Source organism: Spermophilus citellus, assembly GCF_964194105.1.
Source record: "Spermophilus citellus genome assembly, chromosome: 3".
NCBI lineage: Eukaryota > Metazoa > Chordata > Mammalia > Rodentia > Sciuridae > Spermophilus > Spermophilus citellus.
In genome coordinates, this window is record NC_138184.1 from 182,635,404 (window position 1) to 182,655,845 (window position 20,442).

The 20,442-nt window shown below is 35.2% G+C and overlaps 1 protein-coding gene across 5 annotated transcripts in view; it reads left to right on the top strand.

Annotated features, from left to right (window-relative positions):
* CADPS2 (calcium dependent secretion activator 2) overlaps positions 1 to 20,442 on the top strand; it is a 548,538-nt gene that overhangs the window by 132,983 nt on the left and 395,113 nt on the right. For all 5 annotated transcript variants that reach the window (XM_081286753.1, XM_081286749.1, XM_081286750.1 and 2 more), the window contains exon 2: positions 3,620 to 3,733. In XM_081286753.1, the coding sequence (XP_081142879.1) occupies positions 3,620 to 3,733 (114 nt within the window). The remainder of the gene's footprint in view (positions 1 to 3,619; positions 3,734 to 20,442) is intronic.

Consider the following 20,442-nt stretch of genomic DNA (forward strand, 5'->3'; position numbering starts at 1 on the left):
GGTGGCATCACTATACCAGACCTTAAACTATACTACAGAGCAACAGTAACAAAAATAGCTTGGTTTGGGCACCAAAACGGACTGGTAAACCAGTGGTACAGAATAGAGGACATAGAGACTAACCCACAAAATTACAATTATCTTATATTAGACAAAGGTGCCAAAAACATGCATTGGAGAAAAGATAGCCTCTTCAACAAATGGTGCTGGGAAAACTGGAAATCCATATGCAACAAAATGAAATTAAGGCCCTCCTATCTTTCACCATGCACAAAACTCAACTCAAAATGGATCAGGGCCTAGGAATAAAACCATAGACCCTGTGTCTAATAGAAGAAAAAGTAGGTCCTGATCTCCATCATGTGGGATTAGGCCCCAACTTCCTTAATAAGACTCCTTTGGTGCAAGAATTAAAAACCAAGAGTCAATAAATAGGATGGACTCATAAAAAGTTTCTTCTCAGCAAAAGAAACAATTTGTGAGGTGAATAGATAGCCTACATCTTGGGAGCAAATCTTTACCCCTCACACATCAGATAGACATTTTTATTATTAACTTTGTGTATTGCTGTATTGCTTATTAGTTTTAGGAACTTTTTGTGGATATTTTTGGACTTTCTACAAAGATTTCATGTCATCTATAAAGGAAGCTTTATTTCCTCCTTTCTAACATATATAATATATATTTCATTTACTTTTCTGATCTTATTGCACTGGCGAGGACTTTTATTATTTTTTTGAAAATCAGTGATAAGAGAGGATATCCATGCCTCATTCCCGATATGAATGGGAAAGCTTCACATTTCTCACATTATGTATGATGTAGGGTTTTATACATGTTGTCCATCAATCAAGTTGAGGAAGTTACTTTCCCTTCCTATTTTGCTGGTAGTTTTTATCATGAATGAATGCTGGACTTTGCCAAATGCTTTTTCTGTATCTATTGATATGATCATGTGATTTCCCCCCCTCTTTAGCTTGTTAATGAATGCTGGCTTATGTAAATGAATTTTTGAATATTGAACCACTCTTGCATACTTAGGATCAATCATAAATGGTTATGATATGTAGTTAATTTTATACACTATTTGATTCAGTTTTCTAATATTCTATTGAGGGGTTTTATATCTGTATTCAGGTGATATACTATCTGCAGCTTTCTTTGCTTATGGACTTACAGATTTGCAGTTATTAGTAGAGAGATCTTTCTTATACTAAAGGAAATCACTCATGTTTTCTTTTAGTTCCTTTATTCTATTTTTATAAGTTAAGTTTTAATCAATCCATACTTGAGTTATAGTGCAATTTATTTTTCCTTCTGGTCATTCTAATGCCATTCTTTGAATAGACCACCATTTACTATTTTGAGATATTCTATAGGCATTTTATAGAACATTTTTATTATCTTTGGGTCTATTTCTTGAGTCTCCTCTATCAGTCTCTTGTCTTTTGGTGTATTATAAAGTTTGTTTTGGCAATGCAAGTAGCTTTTAGGAACTGCTTTCTGACTACTATGCTCAGTACTATATTTTAATTTAATGTCCCTTCTCTTTCCCTATCTTGCATATGTGGATATATGGATTTCTTCTCTATACTAATAAAGTACCCATTTATTGACTCTATATTACATAATATTTGATGCCATTTTATGTCTTAAATGTAACTCTAGTATCTGTTATTTATAAAAGCTGAAGCCTAATATTCAGCCAGGTGCCTCTGGCATGTTTGTGAAATATACCAGTTTTGTTGGACTTTTCAAGAAGGTGGATTTGCTCAAATCTCCTTTTTTAAATTCATATCCATGAATTTTTCACATCATAATTACCAAAATGTAACACAGTTACAACAACTGAACTTAAATGCTGATAATTATTTAAGTTCCATTATTTTACCCAGACACTTGCCTTGCCAGGTGAAGCCCTTCTCAGTGATTCCCAGGGCTTGGAAACAAAATGCTCTCAGCTGCCTCATTCTCAGCAGTTGCTGTCCCATTCCATCTGGTCCCTTTTGTGAACTATGCTTCGATTGCTAAAGACATGGGCTTAGTTTTCCTTGCTAGTAAAGTACACATACAAAGGGTCCCTGCTTTCATTTTCTTCTTACTGTAGAAATAGATATTGTAACATAATGGTGATGTTCCTGCATTTCGGCTTGGTTTAGCTTCCCCTCAAATAACCTTGGTAAAGAAATGGAATGGTCTTCTCTCTTCACTACCCAGAGCAAGAGGGTCCCCCCCCCCCCCGCACAAACACCTGGGTAAAACGGGACACTTCTTTATCAGTTTGTTACTACCAGCAACCATTTCTTTACAAACTATCTTGTTTGTTAGACTCCAAAATAAAATCCGTGTTTTGAAAGAGCTTTTCTCCCTTATATCGGAATGGCATTTTAATAAGCCTTTTGAACAGATTTAAACTTATTTCACATCAGCTTTCTTTTCTGAAGCCAAGTCATACCAGTTTTGTTTAGCTTTTCTAATCCTTTAATCATTTTATCCTCAGCATGTTTCCAAATGCTTCACATTTCCATAGATTCCAGAACCGGTCTGAGTTCTTTAATAAAGCCTGATCAGGATCGAATGAAATGGAAGGATCGCTCCTTTGCTGTTATGTATTTTGAGGTGTATTATTTCCAAAATGAAATAGTTAAGCAACAGCACAATGCTTCTGCATGGCCCCATACACTCCTCGTGATGTGTATGTCCCCATAGGATGAGCATTATGCATGAGCCTGTGTAGCTACACAGAGATCTGTGCTGAAAAACATTCTGTACTTGGTTTGATGCTGTGTTCCTGCTGTCTTTATTTAAATAAGTGGTTCCTTCCTTTCATTTTTCATTGAATCCTACAAATCAAGTAGTTGACCCTGCTTGTTGTTGATGACTAGAGGAGATGGTTGGTAATCATAAGCCATTTCTAACCCACCACCCTCAGTAATAACTATAGGAGCTAGACCCTAGGTGAGGCAGTCTGGTCACAAATTTACATTCCCTTTCCTGGTTCACACCTCCTCCCCCACTGTGCTTAGAGATGCACTCACTGCCCACCTGTTGTCTCTGTTTTCCTTTGGATTTGTCTCCTTCTCATTGCTCCATTATCTGCACTCTGGCACTGAGGTATATTTGTTTATAGAATCCAAATTTCTGGTATTCAGTAGTTTCTTCCAGAAGATTCTGCAAGGATCTTTTGTCCTTTATAGGCTTCCCACTTATTACCTCTTCTCCAGTGTATTGTCCACTTATTTCCAAGAATTCTTGCCTCCTCTATTTTATTTGTTTAGGACAGCTGGCGATTCTGTACAGTAGTTAATTTCCCACCCAAACTTTAGATTTTTCCCTGACTTTTTGCAAAGAGGCTGGGATACTAATTGCAGGCATTCTGTCTTGGTAGAAATCTCGATTCCAGTTCCATATCAGGATTCTGGGGTATGTGGGGATGTACGTTGGAAACATTTTAAACTTGAGCCATAGTTACAAGTAAGAGGATATTTTAGTTCTATTTGTTTTTAGCATAAAGCTAATTCCAGGTGCCAAATCTAATATGTAATTTAACTTTGAATAATCATTGTATATGTCATACATTGGTTCATTTATCAATTTATGTCCATTTTTTTTCTTGTAGCTTAACAAACAACAACTACAGTTACTAAAAGAACGGTTCCAGGCCTTCCTCAATGGGGAAACCCAAATTGTAGCTGATGAAGCATTTTGCAATGCAGTTCGGAGTTACTATGAGGTAAGTTTGAGGAGCTTTGTTTTTGGCACTTTGCTGCTTTTTAAACATTTTTTTCATGGTTTTCTCATTTTAAGAAATTTAATGATAGGAAGTCTGAGTTTGCAATCTTCTCAAAAGCATTGTCAATTCTATTTTGCAATTTAAAAAACTCTAATTCCACAGCCTGGTTTTGAGAGATAAACAGAATTGGAAATTATTCACATCTTTTGAAAAGTAGGCTGTTTAGAAAAGTCTTCTGGCGGTGATTGATACAGCTGAGTATAGCTATCTTTAGGTCCACATGTCTAAATTATCCTTTTTAATCAGGATTTCAATAGTAAGTTGCTATCTTATACCATTTTGTCCCCTAAGCGTTATAATAATTAAGGCCAGTAACTAATTTTAAGAGGATAAATGGAACTTTATTTTCTTCTTGAAGGAATAATACTACTAATACAGTCTTGCTCTTCTGCTTTTAGCTTGTGACTCATTGGGGATTCTCTGTGGATTTCCTATAAGCACCAGTTTTCACACATGGTCATTAACTACTTCATTGAGTTGCCAATAGATGTTAAGTTTAAAGAGTTATCTTTTGTTCTAAACATTTCAGAGGCCTTAGAAGAATAGGCTACTTCCGTTCTATAGACACTCTAGACCATTCTGCTAAAGAAACATGTTAACATGCAAACATATATTAGACTATTTTAAAAAAGGAAAATGGGTACAAAAAAATGGTTTGAGCTTTCCTGAGGCAGGGATTTTTTTATGTGAAAAATAAAGTAACTGGATGTTACAGATGCTTGGAGGGGTTTGTAATCCATGAATGGTATACACTAGAGGTTACCTAATGCCCCTCCAGAGAGACTTCTGTTGGCCTATGCCTTGGTCTCAAGATGAAGTCTGGCTTACCAAGTGTGCATCTGACACATATCTGTGGAAAAAGTGGATACACTGTCTAAGTAGACTTTGACCTGTAATATCTTATCAAATGTACGATCTTCCATTTCATCTCAAGAGTCAAAGTCTGAGTCTTGCTTGATGAAATCTTGCCCTGAATCTTAAAAGATGAGATGTAAGATCCTACACTTGCATCATGTGATAAAATAAAAGTCAAAAAAGTCTGTATTCAAGGTAAAGAAAATGAAACTCAAAAAAAGTAATTTGTATAAATACATGTAAATATTTTAACGAAACAGCTCATTTTGGGTTTTGGTAAGTGCATCATGGCACTGTAAGATGATAATATTAGGGAAACTGAAATTGGGTGAAGGAAATGAGAGAGTACTCTCCACTATCCTGGTATCTTTTTGTAAATCTAAAATTTTTCCAAAATAAGTTTTTTTTTTCTTTTAAAGTAAGTATAGTACAATCTGAACATAGTGTAATAAAAGAAGCTGTGCTTATATAATATTGTGACTCTAATGATAAGAGATTGTATCCCCAATGTATTATAGTTGCTGATCATGTTCTCTTCTGGGCATTATCAAGTGATTGATAGATAGAGGCAAGTACAAGGTGATCAGGTGTGTAGCATATAATATTTGGTTACTGGAAAGAACTAGAGCTATTTACCCCGGTCACAGATAGGCTTTCTGTTGAACATGGTTCAAAAGCAAAATGAGGACTAAGATGGAAACTGAGGCTGGTAAGATTTCCTTTCTGTTACACAAATGATGTTTTTTGAGTGAGTCTATGAAAAGCCTTTTTGCATTTTGATATTGTAGGTCTTTATATTCTATAGACCCTTTAGAGTTATCTGGGTCTAGGAATGTAGCTTAGTGATATGAAAGGCCCTTTGTTTAATACCCAGCACTGGGGAAGAGAAAGAAAAATTCATCTGTCTGTTCTTTATGTTTGTGGTACCTTCAGATATTTGATCTACTTTACTCCTCTTTAATACCTGGAATCTTAGTATGAACCCCAACATATATTTCTTTTTATCCACGTTAGATGATCAAAAACCTTTCTTCATGGTAAATAATTTCTTTTAGTTAGATCATGCTAGAATTAGATTTTTCATGCTGTTTCTAGGCAAAATTTTCTTAGAGGTGTGTGTGTGCATGACATTTATCAATTTTAATATATATTCACCATGGATACTATTCAAAGTATATACTATAAAGTTAAAAATGATTTTTATATGACCATATAATTTATATTACAACCTTTTAAAATGTCTTACATACTATAAAGTAAAGAGAATAATAAAGAATTTTTTTTAATTCCATCAATTTTTGTGTGGGGGAGTAATCAGGGATGGAACACTGGAGTACTCAACCACTGAGCCACATCCCCAGCCCTATTTTGTATTTTATTTAGAGACAGGGTCTCACTGAGTTGCTTAGAGCCTCACCATTGCTGAGTCTGACTTTGAACTTACAATTCTCCTGTCTCAGCCTCCCAAGTCACTGGGATTACAGGTGTACTCCACTGTTCCTGGCTCATCAATGTTTTTTATCATAGTTTTACACATAGTTAGAAAACAATGTACCCAAACTTCTAAACCACCGAATTAGGCAGACATGATGGTAGAGAAGGATCTGAACAGGAAAAGAAGGGGGGGGAGCACATAACATGCATAATTATTTATTGAAAGCATGCATAAAAGTTAGCATTTACACTTTTTTTTAATATTTATTTTTTTAGTTTTTGGCAGACACAACATCTTTGTTTGTACGTAGTGCTGAGGATTGAACCTGGGCCGCACGCATGCCAGGCGAGCGCGCTACTGCTTGAGCCACATCCCCAGCCCCAGCATTTACAATTTTATGGTTGCAAATTCTTGATAGATCCTACTGTATATTCATTTATTTTAATATTAGTGTTTTTCTCTTTCTTCAAGCATCTCACTGTCTAGGAGAAGACCTAAAATGACCACTGATTCTATAAGTTTTTTTTTCTTTCTGGTCATATCTTTTATTGTTTTTGTTTTGCTTTTCATTTTAGAAAACTTCAGCTGACTTTGAGGATGGGTAAACATAGCTTTATTGCAATTTGTTATTTTCCAAGTTTTCTTCCCATCAGATAGCTACGTATGTTTCCTGAAATTCAGGTGGACTTCATCCAAATACAGCAAATGACAGTGTGATTTATAATGGATATGTGGAAAAGTAAATGGCTTTTCTCTTGAAGATTTCCAAAAGACAGTATATAGTTGCTTACCAATGGTTTTCAGCATAATAGAAACTTTCAAGTTATCATACAAAAAAATGGATATTAGACCTTTTTTCCTCTTTCTTGTGTGTGTGTGTGTGTGTGTGTGTGTGTGTGTGTGTGTTGGAAGGGGGTACTTGGCTTTGTTTACAACTTTTTAGATCAGATGTGTACTTTTATTATTACTTCCTTATGTTTGTTCTCTTCAGGTTTTAGAGAGTAAATAAGAATTCCAGTGGTTTTTAATCTTCTAAAAATTAACTAATTAGTGCTGGAGTTGTACTTCAGTGGTAGAGTGCTTGCTTAGCATGTGTGAGGCACTGGGTTCGATAGGAACGAATAAATAAAGTAAAAGTTAAATTCTTAAAAAAAATTAACAAAGTAGGACACAGCATGTTGCTCAGTGGTAGAGAGCTTGCCGGGCATAGATGAGGCCCTGGGTTTGATCCACAGCACCACAAAGGAAAAAAAAAATTATCAAAGTAACATTAAAATAAGTCTTGATACAACAACACCATCATTCCATTTGCTATTCAGATCTCCTGCTGTTGAATGAAACAAATGAGAAGGCTTTCAATAAATTAAAAAAAATATTTTGAGTGGTTCTTATTTTATTATGAAATTTATAACTAATTATTTTCATCTAAAAATGGAACTTCAATTTTGGCCCTTTTATTGCATATTGTTATGCAAAATGTAGTCAGATTCTAGAACTCAGAAGTTTTCTGCTTGAACATTAAGAACACTTTAAAAAAGAAGTAATGTTTAAATTAGAGAATCTAAGAAATAGTAAAAAGAAGAAAAGTTTATATAATAATAAAGCTGCTCTGAAAATAATCCATTATGAAAAAAAGAGGAAAAGAAGACAAATATTTTCTACATAATTCCAAGACCTACAGACAACTTATTTTAAGTGTTTCTCTTGTGTGATTATGAAACTGAACTTGTTTTAAGCTTTTTACATAATGTTATGTATTAAAGAATTAATATCAAATGTTTTCCATATATGTGGTTTTAGGTAAATTCTTTAGGTGCTCATTTCTAAATGTGATTTAATTTTCTCATCACTAGACACTTAAATTTTCTTCTTTTTTGTGTATTAAAATGATGAAAGGATCATTCCTATTCTTAAATTGATGTTGAAGAATTTCTACAAACTGTATAACTGGGTAATGGGTGATGAGCATTGCTTAAGTTCTTCATGCAGATTACAAATTGCCTGGAGAAAAGCACTAAAAATTTATGCTACTATAGCAAAAGTGTGCTGGTTGTTTTTCTGTGTGTTTGGTATTATCAAAAAGTAAATGCCAACCATTGGAGTCACTCATTTCTACTTTACTATTAGTGATGTTTCACATTTCCAAGTTGTTCATTTATATTTCTTTTTTTATGAATTACTTGTTCACATCATTTGTTTTTTCCATTTGGATATTCATCTTTTAAATACTGATTTATAGGTGGTGTTTACACACTAAATAGACAACCCTAAGTTAGGCTATGGTTATTTTCTTCAATTTATCTTTTGCCCTTTGCATTCATTTGTTATAAATTTTCTTTCCTTTGATATTATTTTTTTGGTTCAGTAAGAATGAAAGGAGGTTCATATTCTAGGTAGAGATTATTCTCCATTTGATTTTCTTTGGATTCTATTTTCTTGTTCATAAATCATTGCTGACATTTGTTTAAATCACATTTTCCCCTCCCTCCTTATTCCAGCCACCTCCTCTCTTGAATTAGTAGTGCTCTCTATAACTTGGGCTCCACCAAGAGTCATGTGTTGGTGTGACAGAGACTCTGCTGTAGGTCTTTCTCCCCATCTGCAGAAGGAGGGGATGACCTGTAAAGGTCTCCCCAATTGCACAAGTCTGTGATTGTTAAAATTTGTTTCTGGGTTATTCTCCTTTGCCTTGTCTGAAATGCTCTTGCATCTCAAAAATAAAAAAAATAAAAAAATAAAAAAGGGACCACAGCTTGATTCTATAATTTCAGCATAAATCTTATGATTTTTGGATCTTTATTCATATTTGAATCTTTATTCATATTTTTTGTTCCTAACCCTAACCTCAGCTGTCAGCTCCTTCCTAAGGAAACTGGGAATATGGCTTCAACTTCCCAGGACCAGCAATCACTTTATATCATTCCTTTTCATGCATATAACTCTTTCACTAACATTACACCCCAACCCAGTATTTACTTAAAATCAAATATAGTTGTTTTTGGCTTATGAAAACCAAGAGCCTTTTTAAAAGGCATTTTTTTTGTTATTGTTGTTGTTCTGGTTATGTAACTACCTCGCTTTTTTAGATTTTATACGTACAATGTGTTAGTCTTCTGTGTGCAAACTAAAGGGAAGAGTGGCTGGGAAGATCAGCATTAAAATATTTTGATGAAAATTTCTTGTTATCATTTTACTTTGAAATAGAAAGATTTACTTTTCATATTTCAGGGGACGTTTGGCCTGTCAAAATCTCTTTTTAAACTTTGAAATAATGCCACGGAAAAAGCCTGATTTTTTTTCACAGTGAATTGATGATCCCTAAGTAAACCAAGATTGGCAGCCTGTGGCAGGAGGGGATAAAAAAAGGTCAACACATTCATAAGTGAAATCCAGTAACCAGTAATGAGAAGTGAGGTTTTAAATTTGCATTGAGCTCTGCAGGTCACATTGTGTTTGTTATTTTTGATATTAGCTGTTTTAGCTCAAATCACATTTTCTTGTAGTCTAACGGTTGCATTTGAAATTAAGTGCTCTGTAAGAATCTGGAAAATGTATTTTCATATCTCAGATTCCTATTTTAATTTAGGATATCTGGATCGATGTTGCCTGAGTGTTCTTGATGGCCTTCATTTCGTGATGAAGACTGGGCGAGATATATATATATATATATATATATATATATATATATATGTTTTCTTGACAATAGTAAATCATATTTTTTGAGCATTTTCCTCTTGTTTCTTAATGCATTTTTAGAAAAACGAAACTAAGACCGTGAGGTTTTCCTGCCCTACCTAGAATATTTGTGGCTTAGGGGCAGGGTTAGATCTCTACCTACCTTTTCATCTCCTTTTTTCTTGTGCTTCTGCATTCTTATCACAGGGAATGCTCCTTATTTACAGGTAGGTTGTTCACACCCCCAATTTAGTTAGTGATTTTGAAATTCAACCAAGCCAAGTAGCCACAAAAGAAAAGAGGTACATGCAGCGGACTTCAGAGTAACATTCCCTATTCCCAGAACCAAGGAGGGAGGGAATGCTTGGTTTAGGGTTAACACATTGGCAGATCTGAGATGCTTATCTTTTTTCCCAACTATGACATAGTCTTCTCATACTTTGGCCTGTTTAAATTCAGGAAGCGTTCACACACATTTTGCTTAAACAACCCTTTTGTGCAAGTGTTTGTAACTATCGGGCTGTCGGACACTCATGGTTCTTTAAAATCTGCCTCTGCAGAATCACATTCTTCTTGAAAGAAAACTACAGGTAGATGCTTGGAGGACTATCTGAGTAGTGTCCCTACTAGGGCTTTCTGATAGGGAAATCCATTTGGTCACAGATTCTATTATATAAGATTAGTCCTTCAATCATAGGGAAATGCCTTTTGATTGTAAGCGTCTTTCTTCTGGAAGTTGTTTAGTCTTATTTATTTTACTTTAATAATCATATAAGCTTAAGGTTAAGCTTAGATATTCTTTGAATATCTAAACTTGGTTATCTACCTCACTAAGCAAATGCTTCCTTATGTAGTTTTATTTTCCTGTATCAGAAAGTTCTTCCTTATTTTAGAGTTAATATTTTCCATCATTGCTATAGTCATTGTTTCTTTTTCTAGGTTTCAGGGGCAAATGATCTATTCTCTTGACTCTGTGCTCCTGGAAGTGTCATGAAGTTTTCTGCTTGCTCAGAAGTCACTCTTCAGTTAGTTAAATGCATTTCCTCTGCTTATCTTCGATCACATTTAATCATCTGGCCTTTTGCTCATTAGGCTTCTATTTTTAAAGTATTTAGATATTTCTTTGGTTTCAGTAGAGAGATCTTGAAAGAAAACCTGTGTATCCTGAGCACAGGCACAAGGGGTGCCAGTTTCAACATGGTGGATTTAAAGCTTTTCATTCCCTTAGCCATAAAGATGGAGGGAATAAGCTCCTGCAGAGCACGAAGTGCAGCATGCCACACTCTGGCTAGCTAAGATTGTCATTGATCATCTCTTTCCTATTACGTTATTGGTTTAGCTTATAAAATTTAATTACTTTTACATTGATTGTCATCAAAATGTTTACCCAAAAGACCTGTTTTCATCCAGCACAACAAAAAACGTATTAAGACATAGTCTCTTTGCTGTTTTAAGGAATATTCATTTTTGTTGCCATAGGGGTCCTACATATCATTTTCATATGATCAGTGGGAAAAACATTCTTTTGCATAGAAATGCAGGTGTGTGATAGGAGCTTTATTTAGAGTGATGAGATGGTGACTCCAGATTTGTTGATAGTTGTTTAGGAGATGCCCACTATTTGAACAGACTTGGGGATAATATGAATTTTGTATACATTTGTGCCATACATAGGCACACACTACACATGAGGTATTCTCCAGGTGCCCACCAGGTTGGTGTTCTAGCTTGCTCATAATAGTGTGTACTACAGTAAGGTTTAAGAGATATTGCCAGAGTTCCCAGCCAATAAATAAATAAAATAAAGGTATTGTGTTCAAGTACAACTAAAAAAAAAAAATGATGCAAGGGAGGACCATAGTAAGTATTGGAAGAGAAGAGGTGGCTTCCAAGAGCAGCTGCTAAGTTGCAATTTGCATCTGAGTTTTAAATTTGGGATGGAATTCAGGGGGGGTCATAATTTCAAGTAGGAGAGCTTTAGATCTTTATTTTCTCTAATTGCTTGTGATAATGAACATTTTTTCATATATTTGTTGATTGATTGTATATCATCTTTTGAGAAGTGTCTGTTCAGGTCCTTAGCCTATTTATTGATTAGGTTATTTGTTTTTGGTGCTTAGCTTTTTGAGTTCTTTATATACCCTAGAGATTAGTGCTTTATCTGATGTGTGAGGGGTAAAGATTTGCTCCCAGGATGTAGGCTCTTTATTCACCTCACAGATTGTTTCTTTTGCTGAGAAGAAACTTTTTAGTTTGAGTCCATTCTATTTATTAATTCTTGGTTTTAATTTTTATGCCAAAGTAGTCTTCTTAAGGAAGTTGGGGCCTAATCCTACATGTTGGATATTAGGGCCTGCTTTTTCTTCTATTGACACAGGATCTCTGGTTTTATTTCTAGGCCCTTGATCCATTTTGATTTGAGTTTTGTGCATGATGAAAGATAGGAGGGCCTTAATTTCATTCTGTTGCATATGGATTTCCAGTTTTCCCAGCACCATTTGTTGAAGTGGCTATCTTTTCTCCAATGCATGTTTTTGGCACCTTTGTCTAATATAAGATAATTATAATTTGGTGGGTTAGTCTCTGTGTCCTCTATTCTCTACCACTGGTCTACCAGTCCGTTTTGGTGCCAAAACCAAGCTATTTTTGTTACTGTTGCTCTGTAGAATAGTTTAAGGTCTGGTATAGTGATGCCACCTGCTTCACCATTCCTGCTTAGGATTGCGTTAGCTATTCTGGGTCTCTTATTTTTCCAGATAAAGTTCATGACTGCTTTTTCTATTTCTATGAGGAATGTCATTGGGATTTTGATCAGAATTGCATTGACTCAGTATAGTGCTTTTGGTAGTTTGGTCATATTGATAATATTAATTCTGCCTGTCCAAGAGCAAGATAGATCTTTCCATCTTCTAAGGTCTACTTTTATTTCTTTCTTTAGGGTTCTGTAATTTTCATTATATAGATCTTTCACCTCTTTTGTTAAGTTGATTCCCAAGTAATGTTTTTTTTTTCTGATATAAGGAGGCTGATTCATAGTGGGATAGGGAGAGGAAGCATGGGAGGAATAGATGAAATCTAGATAAGGAAGAGGAGTAGAAGGGGAAGGGAAGGAGCTTGGGGTTAGGAATGATGGTAAAATGTGATGGACATTAATATTTAAAGTACATGTATGAAGACACAAATTGGTGTGAATGTACTTCATATACAGCTAGAGATATGAAAAATTGTGCTCTATATGAGTAATATGAATTGTAATGCACTCCACTGTCATATATAAGTAAAAAATTAATAAAAAGATCTTTATTTTCACTAAAGTTAGTATTCTCTTAGTTATGAAGGTAAGCAATAAACCACAGCTCTATTAGTAGTTCCTGTGTCTTTAGCACCAAGAGAAACACATATCTATTTCATATCACATTACATTTCACTTTAGATATCTCAAAACACCACTGATGTTTTTGAAATAAAACTATAATGTACTCTTGATTGGGCAGGTCCCTTCTTATATTTTGTTATTTAATGAACTATTAAGAGAATGTTACCATAGCACAAACTTGTTTTTAAAAATATTTTTATACCCCATCTACTGTAATTCATTTCTCTCTCTTGTTTTTTTCCCCTTTCCCCTCACTTCCTCTTATATGTAATTTTGTGTAACAAAGGAGGGGAGGAGAGGGGAGGGGAGGGGAGGGAAGGGGAGGGGAGGGGGATAGTAGAGGATAAGAAAGGCAGCAGAATACAACATACACTAGTATGGCAGTAGGTAAAAAAGTGGATGTGTAACCGATGTGAATCTGCAATATGTATATAGGGTAAAAATGGGAGTTCACAATCCGCTTGAATCAAATGTATGAAACATGATATGTCAAGAGCTTTGTAATGTGTTGAACAACTAATAATAAAAAAATAAAAAATAAATAAAAAATAAAAATAAAAATATTTTTATAAACATTTCATTTTAATTGCTTTCCTCTGTAATCCTCTAGACTTCATTTGTGTATTTAAAAGCATTGTCCTGAGAAGGTTTCCCCAGACTTCACCAGGGTACCAGAAGGTTCATACTATAAGAGAAAGTTGACAATTTCTGACTTATAGCATCACAAAGGCTTCATTTGCAAAGAAATGGTTTGAATGTGGTGTGTTCCTGTGGGGGGGGGGCAGGGGGAGAAGGTGAAAAATCAAGACTGATTTTATTTCTATTTGGGTTTACATTACAGATCTGAATGACTTCTGGAACTTACTTAAGCTCCCTGTACTTTGGTTTCTTCATCTGTAAAATAGGGATAATATACCTGCCTCCCAAGGTAGTTGATGATTATACCAATTAATAAACTTTAATTGCTAAGTGCAATGCTTGAGCTAAATGGGATTGGCTATTATTATTACTTGGAGTTTTGCTTTCCCATAGGGATTTGTGCAAGTTAGCATTTCATTTATATAGTATGTACTGCTTTCTCATAACCTTGGCTCTTTCAGTGCAATCTTGGTTTATATGCTACTGAATATATAGTGAATGCTAAAATAGTCTGTCAGTTCAAGTTAAAGAGTTCATATTATTATATAATCATTTATTTAAGGACTAATGAAAAACAGCTCAACTATGAAGATAAACAGGCAAGTTTTAAAGAGACATTGTGTATAAGCATTTAATTATTAAAATTGTCCTGGCCTTATATAAAGAATACAAAAAAACTTAACACCGAAAAACCAAATAATCCAATCAGTAAATAGGCAAAGGAACTGAACAGACAGTTCACAGAAGAAGAAATATGATAGGTCGACAAATATATGAAAAAATGTTCAACATCACTAGCTATTAGAGAAATGCAAACCAAAACTTAACTGAGATTCTATCTCACTCCAGTCAGAATGGCAATTATCAAGAATACAAGTACCAACAAATGTTGGTGAGGATGTGGGGAAAAAGGTAAACTCACACATTGCTGGTGGGACTATAAATCATGGGAACCACTCTGGAAAGCAGTATGGAGATTCCTCAGAAAACTTGGAATGGAACCACCATTTGACCTAGTTATCCCAGTCCTTGGCATATACCAAAAGGACTTAAATTCAGCATACTCTAGTGACACTGCCACATCAATGTTCAGAGCAGCTCAATTCACAATAGCTAGGCTATGGAAACAAACTTGGTGCCCTTCAACAGATGAATGGATAAAGAAACTGTGCTACATCTACACAATGAAATATTACTTAGCTATAAAGAAGAATGAAAATATGGCATTTGCCAGTAAGTGGATGGAACTGGAGATTCTCATGATAAATGAAATAGGGCAGTCCCTAAAAACGAAAGTCCAAAAGTTGTCTCTGATATGTGGATACTGACTCACAATAGGTGGATTGGATGGGGGAGTGGGTGATGGGGAAAATGGGAAAGACAATAGAATGAATTGAACATAACTTTCATATGTTCATATATGACCACATGACTAGTGTAACTCCATATCCTTTACCACTGCAAGAATGGGAAGTTATGCTCCATGTATGTATGATATGTCAAAATACATTCTACCATCATATATAAACTAAAAAAAAAAATTGCCTGGTCAACTTTGCCAGCTTAGAGAGTAGTAATGACTAAGCCCATGTCCCTCTTTAAAAATTTTTCTTCTTCAGTTGGACAGAGGACTTGAATATGCTTGCTGGTGTCTGTCTCAAAATAAAAATATTATATACATAGAAATTGACACAGAATTTTTCATGAAGCTATGAAACTTAAGTAAAATTAATCATGGTAACATACTTAGCACTATACCTCATACATATTTTGTTCAAGTTTTGTTTGAATGGTATGAAAGTGTTAATATTGACCATTTTTGATGTACCAAAAATGTAAGCTTCATGTCAATAAATCTAATAGTGTTCAAAACAGCAACAATGAATTCTACTTGACATCTCTTGAGGTGATTTTTTTGTGTGGCAGTGATCTGAACCAGTTTCAGTCAGTGTCTAGATGATTCATTTTCATGAACATTAAAGGAGGTATATTACTTTTTAGAGATGTATTAAAAGATCCTCAAGAAGCCCCTGTATATGCCTCTATGAAGTCATCTTTTACACTTATTTCTTTATTTTTTTTTAATTTTATATATGACAGCAGAATGCATTACAATTCATATTAACATATAGAGCACTTTTTTCATGTCTCTAGTTATATGCAAAGTATATTCACACCAATTTATATCTTCATACATGTACTTTGGATTATGATGACCATCGCTCTCCACCATACATTTTTTTTAAAGAGAGAGAGAGAGAGAGAGAGAGAGAGAGTGTGTGTGTGTGTGTGTGAGAGAGAGAGAGAGAGAGAGAGAGAGAGAGATAACTTTTTAATATTTAGTTTTTAGTTTTCAGTGGACACAACATCTTTGTTTGTATGTGGTGCTGAGGATCGAACCTGGGTCGCAAGCATGCCAGGCAAGCGTGCTACCACTTGAGCCACATCCCCAGCCCACCACCATACATTTTTATTTTTTAAACTTTATTGTTGAAGTATATTTAAGAATATACATTTATAACATTATTAATATTGTTTTCTTGTATTTTTAATTTTGTTTCCAAATACATGGTATGTCTTCTCAAATCACATTTAGAAATTAACACTGCTATTTAATGACATGTTTTCACTATGGTATGCCTTTATTGTGTTTGAAGCAGTTGACTCTAAAATGACTCATAGGATTGATTGACACCTTTAGTATGATAGTCATAATTATTCTATTTCTACTCAGCCAATATTCAAATATTTGCTTATTATGGAGAATTGGAATAGTTCCATGTACCAGAAGTAGAAGACATCCACAAAGTGTTTAATTCAATCATAGTGTTTAGGAAATATTACTTTAATAATTCTAGTTTTATATTGCAAGAACTGTCCTTTTTGGATAAGTTCTTTCCTCTTTGAGATATGTTTTGTTTGAACTTGCATTTTTTAAATTATAGCAAATATTTGCAAAGATGTAATTTTTCTTTCCCTAATGGCCTTTTAATCTGTGTAAGATTTTGATGAAGCATTATGTGATGATGATCTACTTTTGTGATTTTTTTTCAGTCACTTTGGAATATATTTAATCCTTTATATACTGCTGAGATTTTAGCTTGACTGCTGAATTCTCAGCTCCAAGAATTTCTTTGTTACATAGAGGAATTTAATTCCCCTCCTAGCTAATCTTCTACTTTACTTATAAAATTGTATGCACATCTCATGGTGTAGCATGGACTGAAGGTGCTAAAGCAACAACGATTATGTAGATGGATGTGAAGAACCCTTCAAGGGGAAAAGTATTAAATGTACTTAACCTCTGTTCCTGGGTTGGAAAGAATAAAGGAGCCCTGTCTCCTCTCCACCCCCACCCAGTATGCCTGTGTTTTTTAAACTGGCTTCATTGCATGCTCGAGGGCACTTGTAGGTGGCAGCCCTGGTGTGAACTTGGCCCCTTACTTTCTCTAACAGAAGGACAGACAGAGGAAGTGGATGATTTCAGCAAGCTCCCAGCATCGAGTAAGGGTTGTGTGTGGGGATTTCCAGCTTGCTTTCCTCACACTCAGAGCTCCTGCTCCAGGCCAGCTGGCCCCCTCTCTTTCCCATATCCTTTCTCTTCCTCCTCCTCTCCTCTTTGCTGAGCTGTTTGCATCAGCCAGGCTGATCCCTCAGGATCCTCTGCAGTGACTAGTGGCGGTGGTTGCCTTCTTCCACACCAGGAGACCCTGACTTTCCCCTGCCTGTGAGCAAATATTCAAAGAGGGCAGAGTTCATAAAACGTGGAGGGATTTACATTTCAGCTTTTCCTTTATGTAGTTCTTCAAAATGGTCTATACTTATGATGGTATAGGATGGTGGTCTCTGAAAGTTTTATTATCAAAACTGTAATTAGCAAATGGTTATCATCAATGCAGCAAGTCCTACAAAAGGTTGGCATGTTAACCCATTTTTTCCATAAATGAAATGAAGTACCTGAAGCTGGGTAATCTGTAAAGAAAAGAGGTTTATTTAGTTCAAAGTTCTGGAGATTTAGGGGTATGGCACCAGTATGGGCTCTGCTGAGGGCCCTATGGCAGGTGGTATCATGGCAGGAACACGCTGAATGGAGAGAGCATATCACTGACAGTAAGGCATGGCAATGGAGGGACCAGGCTTGCTCTTCTCATAACGGCCCTTCTTGAGAAATAACTCAGGGCCCTGTGAAACTACCTTGATCCTTTCCAAAGTCAGTGCCCCTGAGACCTAGTGACCTCCCACTAGGCTCCACCTCTTAAAACTCCACCACCTCCCAACACTGCCACACTGGCAACTAAGCCCTTGGAGTGCACACTCAAACCATCACTAAACCAGAGCAGCCACGTAGGAAGGAAAGTAGGATAGAGTCTTATCTGGCCATTGATTTTAGAGAGATTATCTTTGACTGAGAACCAGGTTCATTTATTGCTTCTTTTCAATTTTATCCTGAAGCAGCTGATGGCCAGGTTTTTGTGTTCAGTGTCCTCTAAGAGGTCAGTGGTCAGGACTTCAACTTCTCTGCTCCAAGTTATGTGGTTCTTTAAGTGTCATGTTGTAATGTTGGAGTTGTAAAGTCCTCATCCTGGCTTTTTCTGATCAGTTCCCTGCTGATTTTTATACCCTCATTTCACTAAACTTCCTTAATTTTTTAGCCATGGGGAAAAAAATCCCATGGTTATCTAAGAATGCCATATACAACTTTTCCTATTCTAGCTCTGCTACCTTTATTTGCCTGGAGAACTCTACATTCCTCCTCTTTTCCCTCACCTCTGTCTGCATGCTTTCTGCCCTCCCACTTCTTTTCCATGATTTTTCTATGTCAAAAAAACTTTCAGATCTATAGAAATGCAATGGAGAATGCCCACACAAAGGTCTTTAGAAAGCTTAAGGTGTAATGTTTGAATTACATAATGACAATTTTTTGAGCATATCATGTTTAAAGTTTCCACTGAATTGAACTATAAATGTATGTGTGTGTGCATATGTGTGCATGCGTGCACATGTGGCCTAGAGTAAACAATGTGGAATATATTGCTCTGTAAGACTTAAGTATGATTTCAGTGTTTTCTCCTAGAGTTTTACTAAATGAAGAAAATTATTATGCTCTCTGTAGGATGCATTCTTAAATTTAAGGCCATTAGCTAAAAGATGGAAGGGATACAAATATTTCAGATATTAAATATTATATACAAGGGTTTTCTATGTTGAGGAGTCCTTTGCTCTCTCTCTCTTGAGCTGACTTCGTTTTTACCTTGGGAATGAAAGTTAGTTGTTATACTTTTAGTTCCAAGATAACTTTCAGATAGAAAAATCCAAGTGATATCACGTACAGGTAATTTGTGGTGAGTATTTATTTGGAGAAAAAAGTCCTGCATATATTTATTTTAATGCTGGTGCATTTTATAATGTTTGTCGAAGTTTTTACATGGTTTTATTCATTTAGTGTTCATATTTGTTCAAAATTTTTAAAAAACTTAAGAGTTATTTATTTATAGTCTGCTTTTTGTGTGTTTGTATCCTCAATTTACACATTTTTAAAGTTGCCAGACTACTGAGGCATTGCAACTAAATATCTGTCATCCTTATTGGCAAGGTGGGACTACATAGAGAAGCAGAGATAACTTCTTAATTGGGCTCTGACAGCCTATTTGAGAAATTAATTTGAAATGATAAAAAGTGATAATGTCAAATATGTTGAAATAGCTGTAGGATCTGTCATATCCTGAATTTCAAATATGAATGTAGATAATAGATATATTAGGAAGTCTTATCACACTATAAAAAGAGTTTTGTTTTGCCATTTAATTCATTATAAAGTTCCTTTAAGTGGAAAATTTTATCAGGATATTGAAAATCAGATATGTGTGTGTTACAGAGATTATCATCATTGGAAATATTATTGTGTATTCTAATAGAATTGAACACAAGTTCATATTCCAATTAGAGAGTAAAATCCTCTCTTATTACCTTGGGATTCTGTATTTTCTTTTTTTTTTTTGGTTTCTAAATGAGTTTTCCTCTTTCTGGGACTTCCCTCACTTCCTACCTCTCCTAAGAAGCACAGTATTAGAATAATTAATGCCCTTGGTTCCTGTTCACTTTTGATTGCCTGGTGGATGAGATTAGAAGGGAAAATCAGGCATGCTTTCCTTACATTTAATGCTTTCTGCTGCTGGGAACCTCAGTGCCCTCTGGTTTACATTCTGTTAGCTTACAGTAGGCTCACTATGGGAGTAGGGTTGGGGTGGTACTCACCTGCTTTCTGGTAATGACCGGAGTAGAAGGGTGGTGACCTGCCTTGTGGAGGGTGAACCACCCATTTGGGGTGACCTGAATGGCAGCACAGTATGTATACCATTGGTAATACCTGAATGGGGTCTGCTGCAGGCTCTTTACATAAAAGAAATATTTCTGTATCAACGTTTATGAATAGTCAGACTGAATGGATAGGCTGTAAACATATATATTACTTCAAATCTTTTAAGTAGTTTTAAAAATTTATTACAAATGTTTCTGAAGTACAGTATAACAAAATGTATGCATGCAGTGTGGAATGACTAAATCAAACTAATTAACATGTTAACATATCTTTCACCTTGCATACTTATTTTTTGTGAATGATTTGAGAATATTTGAAATTTACGCTTCAGCAATTTTGACATAGCCAAG